The sequence below is a fragment of the Helianthus annuus genome, chromosome 9, assembly GCF_002127325.2.
Source record: "Helianthus annuus cultivar XRQ/B chromosome 9, HanXRQr2.0-SUNRISE, whole genome shotgun sequence".
Classification (NCBI taxonomy): Eukaryota; Viridiplantae; Streptophyta; class Magnoliopsida; order Asterales; family Asteraceae; genus Helianthus; species Helianthus annuus.
In genome coordinates, this window is record NC_035441.2 from 146165345 (window position 1) to 146188031 (window position 22687).

At 36.7% G+C, this 22687-nt stretch overlaps 2 protein-coding genes across 2 annotated transcripts; one reads left to right on the forward strand and one right to left on the reverse strand.

Annotated features, from left to right (window-relative positions):
* Positions 1-3585: 3585 nt before the first annotated feature.
* LOC110917851 (glutathione S-transferase T3) lies at positions 3586-5010 on the reverse strand. The gene is made up of 2 exons (XM_022162290.2): positions 4167-5010; positions 3586-4081 (listed from the first exon to the last, which is right to left on the reverse strand). Exons 1-2 carry the CDS (start codon positions 4471-4473, stop codon positions 3645-3647), a joined length of 744 nt encoding a protein of 247 aa, XP_022017982.1. The 5' UTR covers positions 4474-5010; the 3' UTR covers positions 3586-3644.
* A 3940-nt stretch (positions 5011-8950) lies between these two features.
* On the forward strand, positions 8951-12773 carry LOC110915216 (probable LRR receptor-like serine/threonine-protein kinase At4g37250). Its single transcript, XM_022159881.2, has 2 exons — positions 8951-10943; positions 11977-12773. Exons 1-2 carry the CDS (start codon positions 9335-9337, stop codon positions 12675-12677), a joined length of 2310 nt encoding a protein of 769 aa, XP_022015573.1. The 5' UTR covers positions 8951-9334; the 3' UTR covers positions 12678-12773.
* The last annotated feature ends 9914 nt before the right edge of the window (positions 12774-22687 follow it).

Below are 22687 nucleotides of genomic sequence, written 5' to 3' on the forward strand. Positions count from 1 at the left end.
AACAGTTCAAAAATCAGATGGTGTTGCAGGTTTAATGGTGGTGTAATAGTGAAGACAACGACGATGAATCGATCTGGTGGTTGCAGGTTTAGGTGATGGTGGAGGCGGTGGCTTTTGATTTAGGGAAGGGTGGGGATGGTGGTGGTGGTGGAGAGGAATCCAGGGGAGGGGATGGTGGTGGTGGAGAGGAATCCAATGGTTGGGTGTTGGTGGTTGCAGGTTGTGATTGTGGTTGCAGCTTAATCGTCTCTCAGGAGAGTAGAGAGAGATGCAGGAAAGAAAAGGGTGAAGGTTTATGAGAGAGAGAGATGAGTTTAGAGAGAGAGAGAGGAGAGAGAGACTGTGTTTTATTGCTAAAAAACTAAACATTTAAATGAATTTACAACAAATGAAATTTAAAAAATGACCAAAATACCCCTGCACAAAAGGACAAAATAGGTTGGTTGCAACAGTAAAAAAATGGGGTTTTTGAAATTTGGACTAAAATGGCATAAATGCAAACCTCAGGGACCCAGATTTAAAAATTTTGGAATTTGGACTAAAGTGGCAAAAGTGAGCAAACCTCAGAGACTATTTTAGCTATTAACTCTAGATTAAAAGAATACAAAACCTTAAATAGAATTATTACTTACAAAAGTAAACTCTCTAAATACTTCTTTTAATACAATGTATTTCATCAAACCAACATCTATATCTACATTAATACTTTATAAATCTGTCTCTGCTCTTAACTCTTGACAACAACATATACAATTGTCTATGAGTGAAAACTGAATCTTTTAGAAACAATATTCCAACTCTTGAAAACTGTTTAACTAATTTAATGTTTACATTTGTATTTGTATTTTTTCATCGTATAAAAAATTAATTTATGATATAACTTTCTATGTATCATAAAAAACTAATTTGTTAATAACTTACTAACTTCATAAATAAAATTATAGAACTGTATTTTGTAAACAACTAGTAATAAAGCCCGCGAGCGTTGCGGCGCGGGTTCATCGCAAACATTGAATGAATTAATCCAAGCGTTATGTGATGTGTTAACCATATGAAAACGCGCATTTTGACGTATTAGACTGAACTCAATGCAACATATATAAGCATTGTGATTTGATCAAACTGTAAAGTAAGTTAAATTTATACCATATAGTCATAATGTATTATATATGACCCGGCTTATACATAGAAAACGTAACGGGTATAAAGGAAAAACTGACCACGTATAATCAAAAGGGATAATTACAGGTTTTTTTGAAGAAAAAAAAAACCTTTCAATAAAATTACATAGACTGACTCCGCTTTAAATAAAATTTATAACGAAACGTAGTACTTGATAAACAACTTGCAATGGTATATTAAGAGTGTAGAAAACACAATATTGTGATATTAAAAAAAAAACAAAACGACTAAAAAGCTGATGGTGAATTCATAATTTTTGAAACGGGGGCAAAATCATATTCTTTTAACTAAGGGCAAAATCGTAATTTTTAGCTTGGGGCAAAATCAAAATTTTTTTTTTGAATTCGGGGCAAAGATATATAGTAATTTTTAGCTGGGGGTAAGTGTAAAATTTTTTTTTGGAGTTGGGGCAAAGATGTAATTTGGAACTGATGGGGCAAAAGCGTATTTTTATTTTTAGCTGAGGGCAAAAGCATAACTTCGAGCTGATGGCAAAGTCGTAATTTTAAAACGAGGATAAAATCGTAAATGAAGTGGGCCAATAGGGGGAGTGCCAGACAGCTGCCTGGCACTGTGCCCTTTACCGCCATGCCGGCCAATAAAGAGTCGGAACTATTCCCGGCTTACGTAAGCAGCTTGAAATTGTATGTATAGGGAATTCGTGACTAATTTATTAACTTCATAAATAAAAGTCATGATAAATTTCGACGGATCCAAATAAATTTAAATATAAACTTTGAATTAATAAATCAATAAATAATCATCCAACCAAAATAAATTATCCAATTCCTAAAAAATGCATTGAGAATAGCAAAGTCAACATAGTAGCATAATTTGCCACATGTAACATCATCACATCACATATGAACAAGATAGACTTGGAGTATGGTGGGTTTGGGACATGGGTTGGCACACATCGCTACTCAGTTGCATGTTGGGTCGGTATAGCGGGACGTGACTAGCCCGCGTGGGTTGGCTACGTGTTATTTTTTTTTTCAATTATTATAAAAATAGACACAAAATTAAAAAAAAAAAAAAACCTAAAATTATTATTAAAATCACCTAAAAATTACAAAATCCTACGAAAAAAAAAGATTACTAATCTAAAAAAACATAATTAGACAAATAAAAAAAACCTATAATTAAGCGTTAGATAGATTTCGAACAGGGCGAGTTTGTCAACCGGCTTTCGCTCCTTGCCCCGGAACTCGATGTTCGCCACCGCCACCCGGTCTTCGTGACTTATATCATCGCCCGGGACGTTGTCGTAGTAGACTTTAAAACGGTCGAGCTTCGGTCGTAGTTCGCGCCAGTTGTGTTGGCACGCGTTTAGATTGTGTCGGTCGTTCCCCATGTTGTGCCGGTAACTAACGAAAGCTTCCGGCCAGTAACGGGTCTCACAGGGTTGGCGGCCCTTCATCGCGTCCACGACGCTCGTTACAAGTGCTATCTCTTCCTCGTGCGTCCATGTGGCCATTTTTCAAGTGTGGGTAGTGGGTTCGGGTAGGTGGAGTGAAGGGTTGGGGTAGCGATGTGGACAGGCGGTGGGGGGTTTTATAGTAGTTGGGGTATGGGTTTGGCTTGGCCAAACAATAGTTTTTTAATTTTAAATCCTAGCCACCTATAGCCTAGCCAACCCAGCCAATGAGAAGTCGGCCACGAAAGACCGCTAGGCCCGCCCAACGCCCGGGCTGAAACCCCCGCCCAAGGGGCCACGCTGAAACCCAAGTCCACCCGGGTGGTGACTTGAATGTTTGTACCCAACCCCCGCCCCATACCCCATAATCTAAAATAATAGGAGAGAGTTGAAAATCAGCCAAGTCTACTCCTAAATACACTTACTTTCTCTAATTTTTAGTAAGACCACGCGTAGTCGTTAACCCAATAATGCCCCCACCATGGGGCGTTTTTCTGCCATGTGACAATCCAGTCAGCATGAGGAAATTATTGGGTGTTATTGCAAAAGTACCGTAATGGGAATAATGCCCAATAACACCCATGCAATCATTACAAAATTCTTTAATTTTTTAAATTTAAAACTTAAAATACTTCATTAATTAAAAAAAATTACACTACTAGAAATAAAAAAAAAGCAACATAAAAAAACGGAAATAAAAAAAATAAATTTAAAAAAAAGATGATAATCCAGAGTCCGTATTTTTCCCGATTTTTTTGGCGATGCGTTTGCGCAAGTATCAACGCGTCGCCTTGGGGGTGGTCGATCGGTTGGACAAAAACTCAATGTCCTTTTCCATTTGCCTCGCCGCTTGCATCTCGTTAAACTTTTTGTTTTCGGCGACGCGTTCTTTCATAGTCTCCAAACATTGGTGGCCGAGGTCTCGAATGTCTTGGAGACAATGATTCATCTCCTCGAAATATTCCTTCAAGTCGAGATCGGAAGACCACTCCACCAGTTTTTTCCCGGTTCGCTTATCTTTTCTTCTACCGGGTGGTCGGGCCAACTATTCTTCAATTTGCTTGTCAACGTCCACAACAACATTTAGATCAACATTGCGGGCATCGGAAGTTGGTGTTTCAGAGTCAATGGAGGATGATGTTTTTGACCTTTTAGCTCGACGTCTACTACTCGACGTCATGGACACTACGCCTGCCCACTTTGGACTTTTTCGTAGTAGTTCCCAACACTTATAGTACGGGAAAACGCCTTTAATTCTCTTGTACTCTTCCATAGCCTTCGTTAAAACCCCGACGTCACCTTCTCCGGTCGGGCGATTATCGTAGTTACGTTGGTAAACTTCTTGGAAGGAGTGACACTTATTGTTGGTGTCGGTCCATTTGCTAGAAATGGAATCTTTGTCACGATGTTCGCCCTTACCCCACGTGCTATAAAAGAGTGCATGAATCCTATTCCAGAATTCGGGGCCTGATTGAAAGTTTGCTACAAATAGAAAAATAAAGTTGTACGTTAAAAATAAAATAAAATCGACGTGTAGGAAAAAAAGTAAAAAAAATATAAAACTTACCAACATTGGGGTCCTCCGAAACATCGACCCACGCCCGAACCAACGTGAATTCCTCGTCCTTCGTCCAACTAACGTAAGAATGCTTACGTCGAGGTTGGTTCGGTTCCTTCTTCTTATGCGACATTTTGCCGCGTTTCGATGTCTCTCGCTCCGGTTCGGGTTGCGTCTCCGGCACAACATCCACATCGGGTTCGGGTTGTTTTTGTGATGGTTGCGAGCCCCCGGCTTGGCAAAAGCCGAAAGTGGGTTGCACGAATGGAGTTGCGCTACTCAAGAAAGCCGCATACGATAACATGTTCGAGTCCATGTCTTGAAGGTTAAAGGTTTGTTGCGGTTGGGTTGTGTTCGGGTTCCCGGGTCTTGAGGGGACACCAAATGGGGGTCAGAATGGGTTCATATTTTTATAAATTGTAGAAGTAGTAGAGAGAAAGTTTTGATGGTGTCTGAGTTTTTTATAAAAAAAGTGTATAGCTAGTGGGTATTTTATAGTGTTTTATATTGGATTTAAAAAAAAATTAAGAAAGTTACCGTTGCAAACAGTCTTCTCGTCCCCCAAAGCAAAAATTAGGCGTGTTTCAAAAAACGACAAGCGCCTTTTTTCTCGAATAACGCCCCAAAACGCCCAGGGGGCGTGATCCGGCGTGATTGAGCAATTTTTTTTTTTTTTTACAAAAAACGCCCCACTAGGGATGGTCTAAGAGCATTTACATCCATACCATTAAATTCTGTGTGTGGAGTTTTTATAATATAAAGAGTATAAAAAGTGGTTGTGAGTGGAGGACAGAGAAAATGTTACTGTTCATCTGTATTTTTTGGGGGACATTGTTCACCCGCTATAATTTTTTAATATATTTTGAAAGTGGTTGTGAGTGGAAGGGAGAGAAAGAGTAATGATAAAGGTATAAAAAATATTATTTAATTGAAAATAAGAGAGAAAATATAGTAATTTTTAGTGTAATTTAGAGTGAAAATATGATAAAATGGATGTGAATGCTCTAATGGCAATCCCCCTTTTAAACAATTAAAAAAAAGATAATACATATTGAATTTGTATCAATTATGTATGTACAGAATTATTTTTAAGTTTTGAATTTATTAGTAACACCCAAAAATTTCAAACTAATATTTGTTAAATTTTAATATAAGATGAATATATAAAGTAAAAAATGTAAATAAAATTTTGAAAACTCGTTATTACATGCAAAACTTCAACATATATACATATTACGTATTTGATTTAAATTCTAAAAATATTAATGTTCTTTGAATATATATACACACACGCAAAACTTCAATAAGTAATCTGTAGCAATCTTCTTTTTTAACGTACTTTGGACATTCATTCTTTAAATATTTTTAATGTAAATAGCATCTGTTTTATTCCTTTACTCCTTTACATGTTCTAATATTAATTACCAATTCATATGATGTAAAAAACATGGGTTTAAATGATTACAAGTTTATTTTATAAGTTTTTCGAAAATCTGTCATTTGACTTTTCATTAGACTTAACTTTGACCCGTTATTTAACCAACTTAACGTGATTTTCAGGAGGTGCCTTTTTTAGGGATTAACACCTACCTTATTACGATCACGTAGCCACGTTTGATTCAAACAATGGCTAGACCATAATGGTCTAAACCGAAAGTCAAAGCAAAAGTCAATTTACTTGACTTTCGGCTAAAATCTTAGCCTATAAAAAGAAAGAGTAGAAAAGGAACACTTACTTGTGATCCTTAGATGAAAATAGAACTACAGGGAGGTCCTTTTATTATCAGGAGCTCCAGAGAGGAGCTCCAGAGAAGAGTGTAAGTTGATCAAGAAGAAATGAGCAAGTTCAAGTGTTGAACTAAGGCTCTATTTATACTTGGAGAGAGTGCATAGGATTGTTTAGGTGTTAGGAGTTGTTATATGATCAATCCAAGTGTCCATGGACGTGTAATGAATGGGTGGCAAATTCGTGGATATGTGGCAGAGGGCAGAATGCCATGGCTCCCAAACAAAACTGCCACTGGCAGTCCCTTACGGACCGTATAGCCTTCTGACTTACGGTCCGTAAGCCATGTAGGCGCCCCTAGTTTTCAAATTCAATACGGACCGTAAGCTATAAGACTTGCGGTCCGTAACCAAGTGCCAGCTAAAATATTAATTATCTTGCTTACGGTCCGTAAGAAATATAAGCTTACAGTTCGTATGGTGTCACTCAGAGGCCAAACTTTGGCATGTTGACACATATGGTCCCTCCACAACATTCTTCCATTATTTTGCACAAAAATAGTCCCTCTCACCAAACAACGTGGCATAAAATGAGAGTTTAACGGACACGTGTCATTATATTATTTGACACCAATTTCCGAGATGTTACATACGTGATTGACAGTGTCTAGGGTTGAACAATAACTTAATCGTTAACCGAAGCTGAACCGAAATCAACCAAAAACTGATTTAAACTGAAATCCGATTAACCGAAATCCGAATGAACAAAAACCGGTTATTTTTTTTTTTGTACCATCGTTTAACCAAAATTAACCGAACCAAACTATTTATAATTTCATATATTTCTAGCTTTTATACCTTCAGTTCATGTATATCGTATGTATACTTACATTTTATGTATTTATATTTCCATTTCATGTATTTATACCTCAATTTTATGTATTTCTAAGTAAAAGCTTTAGCACAAATTTGGTTTTGGCTATGAACTGAAATTAGTCGAATCAAATGAAAAATCTTCAATCTAACCGAATAAACCAAATTGATTAACCGAAAACCGATTCATTAATAAAATAAACTAATCAATGTCTTTGGCTGAGGATAATAACCAAACAAACCGAACAATGCACATTTTGACAATATATGTGTTTCCCGCCATATCATTAAGGCACCCTCCTAGTTTATATATACATATTTAAGAAAACAAATTACTAAACGTTAACTTATAAAATTAATTATACATAAGTGCATTGACAAGTTCCAAAATTATTAACCAGTTAAATTCTTACAAGTAGTGCAATCATTATGTGAAGGACTAAAAACATTTCCACAAATACCTCTATAGAAAAACGAAACTAAATCTAGCTAAACACTTCCACATGTATCTCTACAGAAAAATGATTTAACATTATAAATTGAACTGTTATGATTTATATAGTTCCACATGATGACATGAAAATGAAAGGGAATTACCTACCACGAGTGCTTTCTTTAAAGACCCAACCATATATTTCTTGTTATTTGAGGTGTAAATAAGTCGAGCCGTGTTTGAGCTCGATCGACCTCAAGCTTGGCTCAGTTCGAGCTATGTTTTTAAAGCTTAAACTCCGATCGTGAATGTAATATATTACATGATATTATAATACGTACAAGCGTTATAGAGGGGTTAATCATATATGGTTTTATTCTTTTGTTAATTGTTTCTAATCTTTTAAATGTTATATCTCACTACAAAATCTTAAATATTTAAAAAGAGTTAATTGCCAAAATCGTTCCTGAGGTTTGGGCAGTTTTGCCATTTTCGTCCAAAATGACACTTTTGTACCAAATTGCCCCCAACATTTGTAACTTTTTGCCATTTTCATCCAAACCACTAACTTAGTTTATTTTTTCTGTTAAATTGAGGATATTTTGGATGAAACTGGCAAATATAAAACCACAGGGACGATTTTGGCAATTTACTCGAACCCTTTTAATTTTTTTATTTAATTATATTTGTTACATATACAATAAAAAAAATATACGTGGAGTTTTTAGAAAAAAAAAGTTAATAGTTTTGTCACATAATTTTTATAAATTTCATCCAAAACACTAACTCAGATTATTTTTTCTTTTAAGGTGAAGGATGTTTTAAATTTTATAAATTAAGACAGAAATTAATTTACAGCTTCTTTATATAAATCAACTTTATAAAGAGAAAACGTCATTGGTGTGCAACACATAATAATCGATACAACTTTTAGTATTTATCAGTTGTAGAGATAGAAAAAATTGTAAAACGTTACAAATTTTTTAAATGTGTTGAGCACCTAGGAAATATGTTGGTAGAAATAAAATATTTATTTAATTAAGATTATGAGGGTAACTAACTAAAACTTATTCTGAGTCGCTTAAGTAAAGAAACTTTTGGTTCATAGCATTATAAGTACAATTTGGTGGGTAATTTTAAGGTTTTGTAACGATACGTTGTTTGATAGAGGGGGGGGGGGAGGGGTGGGGGAACTGGAATCTGTTTTTCCTTAGGAGCGAATTTAAAAGAGTAGAAGATGAATTACAAGCTTGGTACATATGATAATATTTTTTTATTTGACCCTTTTCAATAAGGTCATCAGCATTTTAGTTTTATAAAATTTAGAGGTTTAAGTAGATTTTATTTTTATAAAACTGATCTATATAAAAAATTGGAAATTAATTTCTGTCTTAGTTTATAAACATCCTTCGTCTTAATAGAAATATTAACTTAGTTAGTGGTTGGATGAAAATTTATTTGCTAGTTTCATCCAAATATCCTCAACTTAATAGAAAAAATAAACTAAGTTAGTGGTTTGGATGAAAATGGCAAAAAGTTACAAACGTTGGGGGCAATTTGGTACAAATGTGTCATTTTGGACGAAAATGGCAAACCTGCCCAAACCTCAGGGACGATTTTGGCAATTAACTCATTTAAAAATAAGAAGTAAAAAGGATAAATGGTAGTTTGATTAACATGGACGATAGAACATAAGTGAAATCGAAAACAAAAACATGATCTGTATATAGCTATAATGACAATTGACAAACGGTCAATTTGCTTTACCAACAAACTTAAATTACATACTGTCGTTAATAAACACAATACATTTTGTTGGTAAAAAGTGATCAAGATGTCTACACTGGTCTCAAGTTTCATTCATTACATCTCTCTCTATGGGTAAACAATATTTTTTGTTTATTATTATGTCAAAAGGTCTGAACACAGAGCATATTGGTTTCTGGATTTGTGGTTTAATTTGGTTATATAAAAAGGTGAACTGTTCCTGTTCCTCTGCCTCTCATTATTTTACTTTAACTCCTCTTCACATGACTTCTGTTTCTCATAAATAAATCTCACTCAATATTCTACCAACTCTCTCTCTCTCTCTCTCTAAAACCCACAATAAACATGCTACTAGATCATCACTCTTGAAAACCACAACATGATCAACCTCCATTTGATCCTCTCAATTCTTCTGTTTCTTGTCAATCAATCTTTTCAGTTAACCACAGACGGAGTTCTGTTACTTTCTTTCAAATACTCTGTTTTAAACGACCCGTTAGGTGTTCTAGATAGCTGGAATTACTCAGATGAATCACCGTGTTCATGGAACGGTGTCGTTTGTAGTAATCCCGACCGCTTAGTCACCGAACTCTCACTTCCTAATTCCCAACTCTCTGCCTCCATTCCCGCCAATCTTGGATTCATTCTAAACTTAAACAAACTTGATTTATCGAATAATTCGATCAACGGGTCCATCCCGTTATCGTTATACAATGCTACAGAGTTAAAGTTTCTTGATTTTTCGAATAATTTGATCTCCGGTGAGCTTCGGGATGTTAGAGGATTAAAGAGTCTTGAATTTGTTAACATTTCCGGTAACTCGTTAACCGGGAAGCTGCCGGAGAGTGTTTCTCGTCTTCCTAACTTAACGGTGGTTAATTTGAAGAATAATTATCTTCATGGGAATCTTCCGGCAGGTTTTGATTCGGTTAAATTTTTAGATCTATCTGGGAATTTACTCACCGGGTCATTACCTGAAGATTTCGGAAGCGGAGATCTTGTTTACTTCAACATCTCCCACAACAATATTTCAGGAATAATTCCACCGGAATTCACCAACAAAATCCCCACAAATGCGACAATTGATTTGTCGTTTAACAATCTCACCGGACCAATCCCGGAATCCAGTGTTTTCCTCAATCAAGATCAGAGATCTTTCGCCGGAAATTTACAACTTTGCGGCAAACCGTTACACAATCTATGCCAGATCATTTCATCCAACGCCTCCTCACCGGCACCGGCAACGGCAACGGCGACATCGCCTCCGGCGATCGCCGCCATACCCAAAACCACCGACTCATCTCACTCAGACAATTCATCGAACACTTCGAGTGCATCAAAAACTGGTTTCAAAACCAGCACAATCGTTGTAATAGTCGTCGGAGACATTGTGGGGATCGCAGTTTTAGCAACCATCTTCATCTACATAGTGAAAAAACGTAGAAAAGTTGCATCAGATACCAATCATACCAATAAAGAATACGATTGGGGGTCGTCGGAAGAAGAACAAGAACACAAATGGCTACGTTCATGGCCATGTTTGTTCACAAAGAAACCCAATCAAGATGATCAATCCTCCAACATAAGTTCGGAAACCGACGAGGATGACGTGGCGGCGTCGGTATCGCAAACAAAACGCGACATTTTGATGACAGAAGTGGAGAAAAAAGGGGAGTTGGTAACGGTTGATGGTGGTGAGAAGGAGTTGGAGCTTGAGACGCTTTTGAAAGCGTCGGCTTATATTTTGGGTGCAACCGGTTCGAGTATAATTTACAAGGCGGTTTTGGAGGATGGGACCGCGTTGGCGGTCCGGCGGATTGGGGAGAGTGGGTTGGAGCGGTTTAGGGATTTTGAGAACCAGGTTCGGGTTATTGCGAAGCTTGTGCACCCGAATTTGGTCCGGATTCGTGGGTTTTATTGGGGGGTTGATGAGAAGCTTGTTATCTATGACTATGTTCCTCATGGGAGTTTAGCTAATGCACGTTATAGTAAGTTTTCTGTTTTCTTTTCTTGATTTTTATCTATGTTAATTTTTGTTAGTTATTAATAATAATATACATTTCCAAACCAGTTAATCAGGATATTTGACAAATAGGATCCAACGGTTAAGACATTTAGAATTTAGCTAGCACAAAAGCCTTGAAAAGTACTATAGATCTACATAAAAAAACAATCAAAATAAGGAATGTATAAAGCTAATACTTTTGTTTTAGGTTACTAAACTGTATAGATAATACTTTTCCCTTTCATTTGTTTATTGAAACTTTTTTAAAACCAAAATTTGATGGGTATAAAGTTACATATTCTAAAGTGTGCATGTTAGCATTTAAAGGTACACAATAGCATGTAAGCTTTTAATGATTTTAGGGTAAAACGGGAAGTAGAAAATTGGATCCAGCTTATAGATTTTCTTGGCAATGAAGGAAATTAGGAAAAGTATGTCTGACAACTTTGTATAATTATTAAAAATCTAATGAATTATAACATTATTTTACTAACAATAATTTTGACAATTTGTTTCTTAAGTTATTTAATTGATGATATTTGACATCTTTTGTTGAACAATGGTTTATGGACATCATTTTGGATAGAATTTATAAAAATTTTGGAATTTAAAACGTATATGAAATCAAAATTAGCTATTTTATTACTAAAAATATATGGGAAACTACATGATCCTATTTATATATTCTCAAATATAGTAATCAGATCAGCATGCATGCGCAGTATAGCCATAGGATATTTCTGCTGACTAAGGTGAGCTGACGGTGGATAGTGGAGTGGTTGTAACTGAAGCCTTTGTTATATTAATGCAACGAGTTGTACACCATAAGTCAACTGTCACGTAGCGTTTGCCACTTAGCTCATGGCGTATTATAGCAATTGACTTGTCCTAAAGTTTTAATGTATACTATTGTATTCCATGGTGGTCACTCTAATTGATATAGACTCATCTTCCTCCTTGTCTTTTATCTTTTACTCTTTAATCATTATAGTAATATCACTTGTACATCAATGCAGGAAAAGTTGGATCTTCACCTTGTCCGTTACCGTGGGACGTGAGGCTCAAGATAGCGAAAGGCACTGCTCGAGGGCTAATGTACATTCACGACAAGAAACAAGTACATGGTAACCTAAAGCCTAGTAATATCCTGTTGGGTTCTGATATGGAACCTAAGATAGGAGATTTTGGGCTTGAAAGACTAGTTACGGGTGAAACCAGTTGTAAAGTAGGAGGTTCATCTCGGAATTTTGGTAGCAAGAGGTCAACTGCATCTCGTGACAGTTTCCAAGATGTCACGATGGGGTCAAACCCTAGCCCAAGCCCAAGTGCGATGGGGTGCATATCACCATATTACGCCCCTGAGTCACTAAGAAGCCTAAAGCCCAATGCAAAATGGGACGTGTTTTCATATGGTGTTGTTTTGCTAGAACTGTTGACTGGTAAGGTTATTGTGTCAGACGAGTTTGGGCCCGCTAGCATGACGTGGAGTTCCACGTTGACAGATGAAGAGAAAATTAGGGTGTTACGAATGGTTGACGCGACAATTCGGGGTGAGATGGAAGGGAAAGAAGAGCACTTATTAGCAATTTTAAAATTAAGTTATAATTGTATATCTTCAGTGCCACAAAAGAGACCACACATGAAAGAGGTCCTTCATGCCCTCGACAAGTTCCCTTCTGCCTGTTCTACCTCTGTGTATTATTATGGTCACGTATAAATTATTAATTATGGGAGAAATTAATACACAGAATTTTCTAGAGATATGTGTATTTATTATGAAGTTGAAAGGTAGGTCTTGCATGTTTATTTGAAATAGTGTTATTTAGTAGTAGGATTTCTTTAGTGTGATTTTTTATTATTATTTCAACACTAGCTAAAGGTCACCTGATTTTCTATTAACGATTTAGTTTTGTTTGCAATTTTAAATTAAGCGATAAAAAAACAAGCTTTGTATAAAACAATGTGCATGTATAATAGGTAGATCATTCATTACTAGTCGGCTCATTTTTAAACATCATTATAGAAGTGTTGTATAGTGTTTGAAATTACCTATCTACTTATCTTCATTTTGCTCGGCACATCAACAACCTATTAGAGTAAAACGAAGGTATCTTCATTATCTCGAAGACCCTCCAACTGGCAACCAAAGGAGAAGACAAAGTGGAGGAAAATTGTACTGGGAGGGACAAGGATGGGTTAACCTTACCAAGTTTCTAAGCTACCAGAAGGGTGCGATTCTAAGGAGATAGCTGAGGTTTTGAGGGGCTTCGAAGAAGAAGTCGAAGGAGTGTATGTGGCCAGAAGGGAGGGAATAACTTTGGCTTCGTTAGTTGCAGGGAGGTCGGGGACAGGAAGGATCAGCTAGAAAGGATATTGAGCAACGCTAGAATGGGAAGATATAAATTGAAGGTTAACATTGCTAGATTTACGTTGGATAACAGTGATGGCAATAACAACCAAAGAGAATAGATGAAAGTGGTAGAAGATTATAAGATGATCCAGGGGGTAGGGATAAAGTTGCAACATGTAGAGGATGTTGAGAATCCTTTAGGGATGTTTTGATGAACGGCAAGGCCATCAAATCAAAAAAGAAAGTTATAGTGGTTACGAACGATAGCTTAGCCTTTGAAGAGCAATACTAGAAGGCTCTAGTAGGGAGAACGATGGATCTCTTGACCCTTAGAAAAATAAAGGACTTGGCTAAGTAGGTTGGGGTGATCGCAGTATTTGGGAGGTATGTATCTTTTATTAACATTTTCCAATGAGGAGGCAGTTAGTGAGTTCAAAAGGAGGCCCGATGTCGAGAAGTGGTTCTTAATTCTCGGTGTTTGGAATGGTTAGTCCTTCCCATTTGAGAGAATAGCTTGCCTAAAGGTTCATGGATTCCCATTGCATTTAGTTGGAAACTCCATCTTTAATCTGATCGGGGAAAGGTTTGGCAAACTTGTTCACGAGTCTCTCCTGTCGGAAAATGATGAGGATTTGTCCTTCGATTGTGTAGGAATTCTCGTGGGGGAAGGTAAGAAGATCAACGATGAGGTTATATTGGTATGGGATAACAAAAGATGTAGGATGTGGATAATAGAGGGGCAAGGTGACTGGTTGCCAGATTGTCTGGTATCGAAACTAGAAAAAAAGAAGAGAATATGGAGATGGAAATGGGAGACTCGGTGGAACCGATGGCTGTTGGAGGCGAGGAAAACGGTAACTTAGAAAAGGGTACGAGAGGTGAAGAGGCGAGTGGTAATCACGAGATGGGCAGAGAAGACTAAATGTTGGAGGATGTTCCAAAAAGGGTGGAACTCGCAACCGAAGAGTGATGGGAATCACGATAGCGGTTTTCTAACTTTATTTTATAAAATCTGATTTTAATCCCTTCTAGTGATCCAAATGCGATTCGATTAAACAATTATAAAAAACCATAGGGAGTTCAGTAATTGTACCTTAACTAAATACCAAGAACTCACACGATGGATTGAAATATGGTTCCGCTAGTAAACCGAACACGAACACACCCGACTCTCGGAAATCAACACAACAATTTGATCCAATCAGATGGGAGCCAAAGTAGCGGCGGTGGCGGTCGGTCAGTTGTTGCGACGTAGAGAGGAGAGGGATGGGGAGGTGACAGGTGGTGTGTGTGGTTGTGATTATTGGAATTTATGAAGTCAGGGATTTCACGTGGGCAACATGGGTGTGTAACTTAGAATATTCTAATATTCTAAGGTTTTATTATTTCTGCATTTTGTTTCTGGGTCAAATAAGCCGGGTCTTTAGGACTCTTTTGTTTACGTTAGTGGGTAGGCTGAGTCTTGGTATTTTGTTGAGTCTTCCTAGTTTTGCGGTTAAGTAGTTTATGAACGTTGTAATGGTCTGGCTATTTAAGCCTTGGTTTCGTTGTTAATGAAGTATCCATTCAGTAATATTGTGTTTTGTATGCACTTGACACTTCAAGTGGTATCAGAGCACAATTGTGAGATCCATTAGAGAGTGAGTGTGATCATCTGTTCGAGAAAAAGGAGAGAGGAAGTGTTGCTGCACAAGAACGATGACAGAAGAGAGTCATTTCCAGGCAACCCATGTACCGAAGTTTGACGGAGATTATGACCACTGGAGTATGGTCATGAAGAATCTCATTCAATCAAAGGAATGTTGGAGTGTAGTAGAAGATGGGTATGCAGAGATCAAGGCCGGGGAACAAGCAACACCCATCCAGAGGAAAAACTATGAAGAAAACAAGCTGAAGGATAGGAAAATCCTGAATTATTTGTTTCAGTCAATTGATAGATCAATTCTGAAGACAATCACACAGAAGGAGACATCCAAGCAGATTTGGGATGCTATGAAGACCAAGTATCAAGGAAGCGCTAGAGTAAAGAAAGCTCAATTACAACGACTCAGAAGAGTTTTTGAAACTCTTGAAATGAAGCCAGGAGAGAGTGTCAATGATTACCTTGGAAGGGTTATGATTACTGCAAATGAAATGAGGACATGCGGAGATGATATGACCGATGTCAAGATTGTTGAGAAAGTGTTGAGAACTCTCACAGAAAATTTTAACTTCATTGTGTGCTCTATTGAAGAATCAAAAGATACCGATGAGATGACTGTAGACGAGTTACAAAGTGCCCTCTTGGTCCATGAACAAAAGCTGTTGAAAAAGACTTCTGAAGATCAAGTATTGAAGGTGGAACAAGAAACATCTTATGGCAGAGGAAGAGGTAGAGGAAGATCTTCATATGGTAGAGGAAGAGGCAGAGGACGAGGGAGGAGTTCATTTGACAAAAGTACAGTTGAATGTTACAAATGCCACAAGATGGGTCACTTCCAGTATGAATGCCCTGCTGATGAGAAAACATTAAACTATGCTGAATATGATGAGAGTGAAGAGCTGCTGCTGATGGCTACAGTTGATGTTGAAAGATATGAACAAGAAGAGAAGGTGATAAAAGAAACTCATGAATCGGTAAAGGATGGAAAGGAAAAGGTATGGTTTTTGGACTCTGCATGTTCCAATCATATGACAGGAGATAAATCTTGGTTCACTAAACTTGACATGAGTTTCAATCACTCAGTCAAGTTAGGGAATGACAAAAGATTAGAAGTAAAAGGAATTGGTGATGTGAAACTAAGAGTTAATGGAATAACTCAGATCATAACTCAAGTGTATTTTGCACCTGAGTTAACCTCTAACTTAATTAGTGTGGGACAACTCCAAGATAAGGGAATAACATTTGTCTTCAAGGAAGGTTATGGCAGAGCTTATCATCCAGTGAAGGGATTGATCATAGCTTCTAAAATGACAAGAAATCGAATGTTTCCTGTCCTGGTTACTAGAGAAGAATCAAGCAGCTGCATGCTGATCACTACAGGAGATGATTTATGGCACAGGAGGTTTGGTCATGCAAATCACAAAGCCCTCAGAATTATGCAATTCAACAACCTGGTTGATGGTTTACCCAAGGTGGCTCAAAAGACCAAAGTGTGTGAAGTCTGTGCCATTGGCAAGCAGAATCGGGTAGAAATTCCAAAGCAAAGTGCATGGCATGCATCGGAGAGGCTGCAACTCGTGCATACAGACATATGTGGGCCTATAAAACCAATATCTCAAGGCAACAAGAGGTATGTACTTGTTTTCATTGATGATTATTCAAGGAAGACGTGGGTTTATGTATTGGGCACAAAAGGGGAGGCATTTGAACACTTTAAAAGGTTCAAAACGTTAGTTGAAAATGAAACTAATAATAAACTCAAATGCCTAAGAAGTGATAGAGGGGGAGAGTTCACTTCTCAAGAGTTCAAAGAGTTCTGTGAAAAGGAAGGAATAAAAAGACAACTTACAGCTGCCTACACACCCCAGCAAAATGGGGTGGCAGAGAGAAGAAACAGAACTCTTATGAACATGGTAAGGTGCATGCTTAATGAGAAGAAAATGCCAAAGTTTTTTTGGGCCGAGGCTGTGATGTGGGCTTGTCATATCCTAAACAGAACAGTGACTCGGGCCTTGGATAAAAAGGTTCCAGAAGAACTATGGTCAGGTGTCAAGCCTAGTGTGAAACACTTCCGGGTATTTGGAAGCATCGGGTATGCTCATATTCCAACCCAGTTGAGAACAAAGTTGGATGACAAGAGTCACAAATGTATCTTCCTTGGTGTGAGCATAGAGTCAAAAGCATACAGACTTTATGACCCATCAAGCAAGAAACTTGTGATAAGTAGGGATGTTACGTTTGACGAAGAAAAGAGTTGGGATTGGGTGTCTAGAAAGGAGATAGAAGAAGAGTTGATTAGTGAAGAAGAAGCTGTGATAGCTGGCATGAGTGAACCTGATAACAATACAATGCAACCAGAAGAGTCACATGCAGAAGAAGCAAGTGAAAATAATGAAGAAATCCACGCACAAACTGATGAAGATGAAGGCAGCGGTCATGAAATTCCCGAAAATGACTTTCTTGCCCCTGAACAGTCAAATGCAGCTGCAACCAGCAGAGTTAAGAAGACACCAGCGTGGATGAAAGATTATTATGTCAGTTATGCTGAGGAAGATATGATGGCCTTATACAGTTCAATAGAAGATCCTACTAGCTATGAAGAAGCTGCCCGTGATACGAAATGGAAAGTAGCAATGAAAGCAGAAATTGATGCAATTGAAAGTAATCAGACGTGGGAATTGGTTAGAGCAGTTCCAGGGATAAAACCAATAGGGGTGAAATGGCTATACAAAACAAAGTTGAATGAAAAGGGTGAGGTGGAAAAATATAAGGCCAGGCTGGTGGTTAAAGGCTATGCTCAAAAACAAGGGATAGATTATAATGAAGTCTTTGCTCCTGTTGCTAGATGGGACACAATACGAGCTTTTTTAGCAGTTGCAGCAAGAAAGGAATGGCTGGTGTACCAACTTGATGTAAAGAGTGCGTTCTTAAATGGTGAGCTGAATGAGACAGTCTATGTTGAGCAACCAGAAGGCTTCGTAAAGAAGGGAGAGGAAGAAAAGGTATACAAACTCAAGAGAGCATTGTATGGGTTGAAGCAGGCTCCAAGAGCCTGGTATCACAGAATTGAATCATATTTCAAGAAGGAAGGATTTAAAAGGAGTGATCATGATCACACGTTATTCATTAAACGGTCAGAAGCAAAAGTTTTGATGGTGAGTTTGTATGTAGATGATCTAATTTATGCAGGAAGTGACAAGAGGATCTGTGATGAATTTAAAAGATCCATGATGAAGGAGTTTGCAATGACTGACTTGGGCCTCATGAGGTTTTTCTTAGGAGTTGAAGTGAAGCAAACTAAGGATGCTATAGAGATCAATCAGAACCAGTATGCTAAAGAAATAATGCGGAGATTTGGCATGGAAGAAGCTAACTCGGTGAATAATCCTATGGTTCCTGGAACAATTTTGACCAAGCTTGGATCAGGGGAGGATGTGGATGGAAACGTATACAAAAGTTTGGTGGGAAGCCTCATGTACTTGACAGTTACAAGACCAGACATTATGTATGTTGTAAGTCTCATCTCCAGATTCATGTCAAAACCGAAGGAGGATCACTTTCTAGCTGCAAAGAGAATTCTGAGATATGTGAAAGGGACGTTGAACTATGGGTTAAAATATGACAAAAGGAAGAAAGAAGGGTTAATGGTGTTTGCTGATAGCAATTATGCAAGAGATAATGAGGATAGAAGAAGCACTTCAGGTTATGTGTGTCTATTGAGCAGTGCAGCCATATGTTGGTGTTCAAGGAAGCAAGAGATAGTCACTTTGTCCTCAACTGAGGCTGAATATGTAGCAGCTGGGATATGTGCATGTCATTGTGTCTGGTTGAAGGGTCTCCTTGAAGAAATGGATAGAAAAGTGGGTACAGTCAAGATCAATTGTGACAATACGTCTACAATAAAGATGTCCAAAAATCCAGTCATGCATAGGAGAACCAAGCATATAGATATTCGCTATCATTATTTAAGGGAACTGGTTGAGAAACAAGTGATTAAGCTGGAATTTTGTGGAACTAAACAGCAGTTAGCTGATGGGATGACCAAGCCAGTCAAGCAAGAGACATTTAATGAGATAAGAGAGGCCTTGGGAGTATGTGAAGTTAAACAGGATGCTTAATAGAGTTCCTGTTTAAGGGGAGGATATTGGAATTTATGAAGTCAGGGATTTCACGTGGGCAACATGGGTGTGTAACTTAGAATATTCTAATATTCTAAGGTTTTATTATTTCTGCATTTTGTTTCTGGGTCAAATAAGCCGGGTCTTTAGGACTCTTTTGTTTACGTTAGTGGGTAGGCTGAGTCTTGGTATTTTGTTGAGTCTTCCTAGTTTTGCGGTTAAGTAGTTTATGAACGTTGTAATGGTCTGGCTATTTAAGCCTTGGTTTCGTTGTTAATGAAGTATCCATTCAGTAATATTGTGTTTTGTATGCACTTGACACTTCAGTGATTGTGTTTTAGAGTTTTTGCTGAAGTATATATTTATAGTAACTATACTTACACACTAAACCCCAAAGTTTTAACTTGTTCATCAAGCTGAAAACCTTTAATTAACCATTAATTACTAATTAATCCCAACCACCATTTATTATGCAACAGTAAATCCTCTCTATTTAACTCCTTAAATAGAAACTAATCATCTCTAAATAATTAATTTGCATAATATTGAATCTCAAATCGTGTTCTATATTTAACAATTAAATATATTATTTGTGTCTGTCCTCTAAAGTGCAAGTCTTTAAAACGTACCATGATAGCAAACGTTAAATAATTGAGTATTGGGTATACTCAATAATTGAGTTTTTGCTTAAGTATATATTTATAGTAACTAGGGAGAAAGCCCGTGCGATGCACGACATGCATAATAGCTATTGTTTGTTCGTGGTAAGACGTCTGACACGGACGGTGCATAACATGTAAGACAATACGCCTACAAAGGGGCGTGCTTAAACTTTATTAAACCATGGACCATAAGTTGTTTACTTGGCAAAACTTGCCGGCCAAAAAGAAGTGAAAAAAGATGTCTTCCAAGGAAAAAAAACATGAAACAGAAAAAGGAAAGACGCATAAACTCTCGCACGCCTTCCTATCTTATTGGATAACACATAGACCAAACTTTAGCTAACGCATGCCACTGTCATCCCCAATCCCATCACCAGCCAACTGACTGCAGTGAAATAACTTAAAGAAAACTATTAAAAAAGGTATACTATGTTTACGTATATATGCATCGAAAAGTAGTACGGGTTTTCATTACTAACACTAAGTGCAGACGGTATACCTTTCATGTGGGTCACTGTCAACTGTTTCTTCTGAATCCGAATCTGCATAAGCAAGCCTGCGAAGGAAAAGCACGAAACATTTATGCAGACGGTTATCCAAAAATAAATATGCACAATTACACGGCGAAACCGTTGACCAAATATACACCGCCCTCTTTGAGTTTGTCAAAGAAATAGTGGGCAATGTTATTCCTTGTGGTGCAATGCATCACACCTCCCTGCGTAAATAAAGGCGTAGATTTTTTTTTTAGAATCAAAAGTAGAAAGGCGCAAGAATGTGGGATAGCAGAGCCTAAAAAACTACCTTTATGTCAGTGACAATATAGTCGGTGCTCATGTACTTGCCGTTAACACGTGTCACATCCCATTTTCTACAAACCATTATCATGATAGGTTCGGTGCTCCCTTCACGGAGTTCACTAAGGAACATATGATTGCTTAATAACCGTCGGACGTTTGCAAACTAAGGGGGCTGGCTATGGCATAGAGGAGGAAAGGAAACTATGAACCTACAAACATAACAAAGCCGGCAATCTTATAGCATAACCAAAGACCGTTCAACTGTCTACAAATTAATCATATCCTAATGAATGATATTAAATGACATGGATATTCAAAGAGGCACAATAAAACAATGCAATTTAATTAATTTTAAAGCGACTTTTGGTATCCTAGCTTGTAGTTAGAGTTTCTTGAATTGGTTTTTATATGTAGGATGATTGTAATCAATTTTGTTTTAATTGGCTTCATAAACCATGGGGAAAGATGAAGAGGAATGAAGTTCAAAGGTGTGACTCTCTGGCGTCTTAATTCAATTAACTCTTTTAATTCTATTATTTTAATTAACTCATTTGTGTTAACTTAAATTTATAATAAATTGTAAAAAATTAAAATAGTATTCATGTTAAATGACCATTTTACCCAAAAATTAACCTCATTTAGTATTGTACCATAAGCATAAAAACTTGCAATTACTTAAATTTTACCGTCATCCTTATGAAATGCTTTATAATATAGTATATATCAAAAGCACTAAAAATTGAACATGGAACGATCTAAGGGAAAAAAATGGTACCTGCTTTAGAAAAGAGAATGGACTGTTTGAATTCAGTCGTAACTTCCGCAGTCCCATTAGATTCTGATGAAACACATGCGAGTCAAGAAGCAAACTCGTGAGCGGGTATGAGTGTGAAAAGGTTCCCGTGTTTGTTACGGAGTGGCATTTTATACCGATTTATCAGTTGAAGCCATTAATCAACCCATTAAGTATCGGTTACCATTAATGTTATATGATTCGATTTATTGGAAGATGTTTAAAAGATGTAATGGTTCGGTTACGATGAAGAAGATGATTGATGTCACTGTCTTTATTATTTGGATAATGAAGTATTGTTTGAAGGTTCGGTTACGATGGTTGATGTCACTGTCTTTATTATTTGGATTAGATAAATCATCCTTTATTAATTGAATTATTAATGAACTACTATTATGTGAATTATTTGAATTACTTGGACTTATGGCCCTTAAAGACTATAATGAGAAGGACAATTATGCCCCCTGACTAACGTAATTAAGTGTTGTACCATAAGCACTATAAATTGTAATTACTTAATTTTTGCAAGTATCATTGGGAAATGTTTTATAACCTACCACTTGTACACTATTAATTATGAATGTGATGGTTCATTTATATGGCTTTGGACACCACATGATTTATAAAAAGTTTAATTCTTTTAATTTGATTTAAATACATATTTTAGAGTTGTGTGGCTAACCTAAATATAGTATCATTAATGAACCTTAAAAAATGAAGGTTGTAAAAAAGTTGATATAACTAAATTAATGAACCTTAAAAAATGTATTTAAGAGGCTCATAATGAAGGTTGTAAAAAAGTTCATATAACTAAATTTTTAAATATATATAGATACACTATTAATTATGAATGTGATGGTTCATTTATATGGCTTTGGACACCACATGATTTATAAAAAGTTTAATTCTTTTAATTTGATTTAAATACATATTTTAGAGTTGTGTGGCAAACCTAAATATAGTATCATTAATGAACCTTAAAAAATGAAGGTTGTAAAAAAGTTGATATAACTAAATTAATGAATCTTAAAAAATGTATTTAAGAGTCTAATAATGAAGGTTGTAAAAAAGTTCATATAACTAAATTTTTAAATATATATAGATTATACTTACACACTAAACCCCAAAGTTTTAACTTATTCATCAAGCTGAAAACCTTTAATCCCAACCACCATTTATTATGCAACAGTAAATCCTCTCTATTTAACTCCTTAAACAGAACCTAATTATCTCTAAATAATTAATTTTCATAATATTGAATCTCAAATCGTGTTCTATATTTAACAATTAAATATATTATTTGTGTCTGTCCTCTAAAGTGTAAGTCTTTGAAACGTACCAAGATAGCAACGTTAAATAATT

Excerpts from the sequence above, each read along its gene's own strand:
- LOC110917851 (XM_022162290.2), bottom strand. The coding sequence starts at position 4,473 with ATGGACTCGAACATGTTATCGTATGCGGCTTTCTTGAGTAGCGCAACT. Across the intron at positions 4,082-4,166 it reads TTCGGAGGACCCCAATGTTG|CAAACTTTCAATCAGGCCCC; the intron begins GTAAGTTTTATA and ends TTCTATTTGTAG.
- LOC110915216 (XM_022159881.2), top strand. The coding sequence starts at position 9,335 with ATGATCAACCTCCATTTGATCCTCTCAATTCTTCTGTTTCTTGTCAAT. Across the intron at positions 10,944-11,976 it reads TTTAGCTAATGCACGTTATA|GAAAAGTTGGATCTTCACCT; the intron begins GTAAGTTTTCTG and ends ACATCAATGCAG.